We start from the raw sequence: 3904 nt of genomic DNA, 5'->3' as shown, positions 1-3904 counted from the left end.
ACTCTTCCTGTACTGGAAACAATTAGACTGATGTATCTGATCTTAATGTTTTATTTCTTAGCTATACTACACATACAAATCATAATATCATATTTTTTTTTCCGCTTCAGTGTCTCTTTAAGTACTTGCATTGTAGACATCCACATTTTCAAATACATCACAGTAGGGAATAGACAACACACCTGGTAAAAGTACTTTGGGTAAAGAGACTAACTGTTGAGCTAAACAAATGCATGTAAATAGCTGCTGCATAATGTTCTGCAATTTATTTGTATCATTGAAGAAGGACCTCTTTAGAAGCTTCTTACATCTATAACGCTTTGAAGTGCAATTATGCTTTACAATAAGCATCATTTTACAGTAAATGCCCAAATTTCTAATGAAATTCCATTAATATGAAGGATTTTATTTTATATAGCAGAATTAAGGTCAATGCTTAACCTTTTGGGGACCGCGGGAATACGTTTCTACGCCGCTCCTGCGGCGCATCTACTCTGATCCGGCGTTGGATCTACGCCGCCGGTTCCCCGCTACCTCCCGCCGATCGGGTCTCCTGGCCGCCCGTAATTCGGCTGTCAATAGACAGCCGGGAAGTTAATTTATGCGTAAGGAGCCAGTTTCATTGGCTCCTTACCATGTGATCACTGTGAGCCAATCACAGTGATCACTGGGCAGAAAGCAACAAAGTTGCTTTCTCGCCCGCCCTCCCTGTCAGACTGTCAGCGATCTCTGATAGAGAGAGCTGCAGCTGCTGTGTCTGTGTCTCACAGACGGTTTTAATGTTAAAAAAAAAAACTATTTTAACTATTGTACACCTTTGATCCCCTCTGATCCCTTCCCAAACACCTATAGTGTTAGTGTAGTCTAGGGTCTGTATTGTATCAGTGTAGATCAGTGTAGATCAGTGTACAAAGGAGTGTAGATAGACATATATATATATATATATAGTGTAGGGGTAGAGAGTACAGTATATAGGAGTGGGTGTAGAGAGGAGTGTATATAGTGTAGTGTAGAGAGAAGTGTATATATAGTGTATATGTAGTGTAGAGAGAAGTGAATATATACTGTATACATAGTGTAATGTAGAGGAGGAGTGTATATATACTGTATATATAGTGTAGTGTAGAGAGGAGTGTATATATACTGTATATATAGTGTAGTGTAGAGTGGAGTGTATATATACTGTATATATAGTGTAGTGTAGAGAGGAGTGTATATATAGTGTATATATAGTGTAGTGTAGAGAGGAGTGTATATATACTGTATATATAGTGTAGTGTAGAGAGGAGTGTATATATACTTTATATATAGTGTAGTGTAGAGAGGAGTGTATATATAGTGTAGTATATACAGCACTGTATATATATTTCTGTGGAAAGTGACTGCATATAGGGGCCGTACCCATATACAGTTTGTGTATATACTGCCATTTCTTAAAAAGGCAGAAATGACGAAGAGGACGTACTCTCTTCAGCAGGCGTATGAACTTATGTGCCTGTCTGGTGAAAGCAGCGAGGAGGTGGACAACTCTGACTCGGAGTTTGAGCCAGTCGTCGACAGCGACACCATATCCGCTGATTCAGAAATTGAGGATCAGTCCTCTCCCCAACCAAACAGCAGCGGGAGGCAGAGAGAGACTGTCGTGACAGCCAGCCAGACAAACAGTGGAGAGAGCAGAGTACCCCCTGCAAAACGCCAGCGCCGCCACACATTGATACCAGAGGACATGGCTAATCCTGTGTGGTCACCCGCCAATTTGGAAGCAGTCGAGCAACCACCATTTACCGCCCAGGCAGGAATATCCATAGACACCACAAATTTCTCCCCAATGGATTTCTTTCAGCTGATAATATCGGATGAGCAGTTGGGGATGATTGTGGAGCAAACAAATCTGTATGCTCAGCAGCACATCGCTGCTCACCCAGGGTCCAGTTACGCAAAGCCCGGTCACTGGAAGCCCACTACAATCCCCGAATTTAGAAAAATTTTAGGGCTTTTCCTGAATATGGGCATCACCATAAAACATCATTATAAAGACTACTGGAGCAAGGTATCCATCCATCACATGGGCATTTTCTCATGCACTATGTCCAGAACACGTTTTCTGACAATATTGCGTTTCCTGCATTTTAATGATAACGCTCAGTGTGCATCCAGTACCAGCCCAAATTTTGATCGGCTTTATAAAATCCGTCCCCTTATCAATTATTTTTCCCAAAAATTTCCAGAGCTATACACGCCTGAAAAAGATATTTCCATCGATGAATCCCTCATACATTTCACCGGACGTCTGGCCATAAAGCAGTACATACCCTCTAAACGCACGAGGTATGGTGTCAAAATGTACAAGCTTTGTGAAAGCACCAGTGGCTATACCTGGTCATTCAGGATTTATGAGGGGAAGGACAGCCAATTAGAGCCCCCTGGGTGCCCAGATTACATCGGCACAAATGGGAAAGTGGTGTGGGACTTAATTACCCCATTGCTAAATAATGGCTATAATCTCTACCTGGACAACTTCTACACGAGTATACCCCTTTTTAAACATCTGTTCAGCCAGAAAACCCCTGCTTGTGGTACAATGAGATCGAACCGTAAAGGCTTCCCACAGACGCTAGTCAACAGGCGCCTTGAAAGAGGAGAGTCACAATATCTTCGCAGCAATGAAATGCTGGCGGCGAAGTATAAGGACAAAAGGGATGTGTAAATGCTTTCTACAATACATCCAGCAGCAAACGCACCGACCAGGACAGATGGTGTACAGAAGCCATTATGTATCCACGAGTACAACCAGTACATGGGAGGTGTGGACTTCAACGACCGTCTTGTACAGTCACACCTGGCCTTGCGCAAGTCAAAGTACTGGTATAAAAAGGTTGCAATTCATTTAATTCAAGTGGGCATAGTTAATTCTTGGATACTCCACAAAAAGTCCACAAACAGTGGTACCTATAAGTCTTTCCTGGAGACCATAGTTATCGAACTGCTGGAACCATCAGATGAAGGCCCAAGTACAAGAAGTGATGCAGTTGCCAGACTTTCTGGGAAACATTACCCAGTAAAAATTCCACCAACCGCCTGCAAAGAATATCCACAGAAAAGATGCAGGGTTTGCTCTAAGCAGAAAAGGAGAGTACTCAGTCGATATCACTGTACAGATTGTCCTGAAAAACCTGGACTGTGTATGAAAGATTGTTTCCGGAAGTACCATTCCTCCATAAGATTTTAAATAGTTTCCCCTAAAATTCCACTAAATTTCACAAAATCAGCAGAGGTGTACCATTCCTCAACATTTTAATTTTTTCCACCCGCAAAATCCCAGCGTTTGCAAAATGCATTTTTTTTATTTAGAAATGTCAGTTCTTTTGCTTTTTCATAGACATACTTTGGAGTGTAGAAGAAATTCACCCCAGAAATGATTCAGTAACTCCTTCCGAATAAAACGATATCAGATATGTGGGGCTACATTGTTTTTATAGTTAAAAGCAGTATCCAGAAAATGTTGTCTGTAATTGAGCTTTCAGAGAGCATAAATCACATGCTTGTATTTTCCAGCATAAGCCGCTCACAATGACGTCTGAGGTAAAAAGTCTGTCAAATTCCCACCAAAATGACTTCATTCAGTAAACTAAACCCCCTGAGGTATCATTCGATGGGTGCATTGATAATTTTGGCTGCATAGATTATTGGTGAAATGTGTGACAACAAAATAAAAAATGCATTTCATTCCATCAAGTTTCACCAATAATCGATGCAGCCAAAATGATCAATGCACCCATCGAATGATACCTCAGGGGGTTTATTTTACTGAATGAAGTCATTTTGGCGGGAATTTGACAGAATTTTTACCTCAGACTTCATTGTAAGCGGCTTATGCTGGAAAATACAAGCCTGTGATTTATGC

At 41.3% G+C, this 3904-nt stretch overlaps 1 protein-coding gene across 1 annotated transcript; it reads left to right on the top strand.

Annotated features, from left to right (window-relative positions):
* The first annotated feature begins 1447 nt into the window (after positions 1–1447).
* LOC137559189 (piggyBac transposable element-derived protein 4-like) lies at positions 1448–2707 on the top strand. Its single transcript, XM_068271796.1, has one exon. The coding sequence runs from the start codon at positions 1448–1450 to the stop codon at positions 2705–2707; it is 1260 nt and encodes a 419-aa protein (XP_068127897.1).
* The last annotated feature ends 1197 nt before the right edge of the window (positions 2708–3904 follow it).

Source organism: Hyperolius riggenbachi, chromosome 1 (genome assembly GCF_040937935.1).
Source record: "Hyperolius riggenbachi isolate aHypRig1 chromosome 1, aHypRig1.pri, whole genome shotgun sequence".
In the NCBI taxonomy this organism is placed as follows: domain Eukaryota; kingdom Metazoa; phylum Chordata; class Amphibia; order Anura; family Hyperoliidae; genus Hyperolius; species Hyperolius riggenbachi.
Note: the sequence above shows the minus strand (reverse complement) of the source record. Positions and strands in the feature narration are given on the sequence as shown.

Excerpts from the sequence above, each read along its gene's own strand:
- LOC137559189 (XM_068271796.1), top strand. The coding sequence starts at position 1,448 with ATGACGAAGAGGACGTACTCTCTTCAGCAGGCGTATGAACTTATGTGC.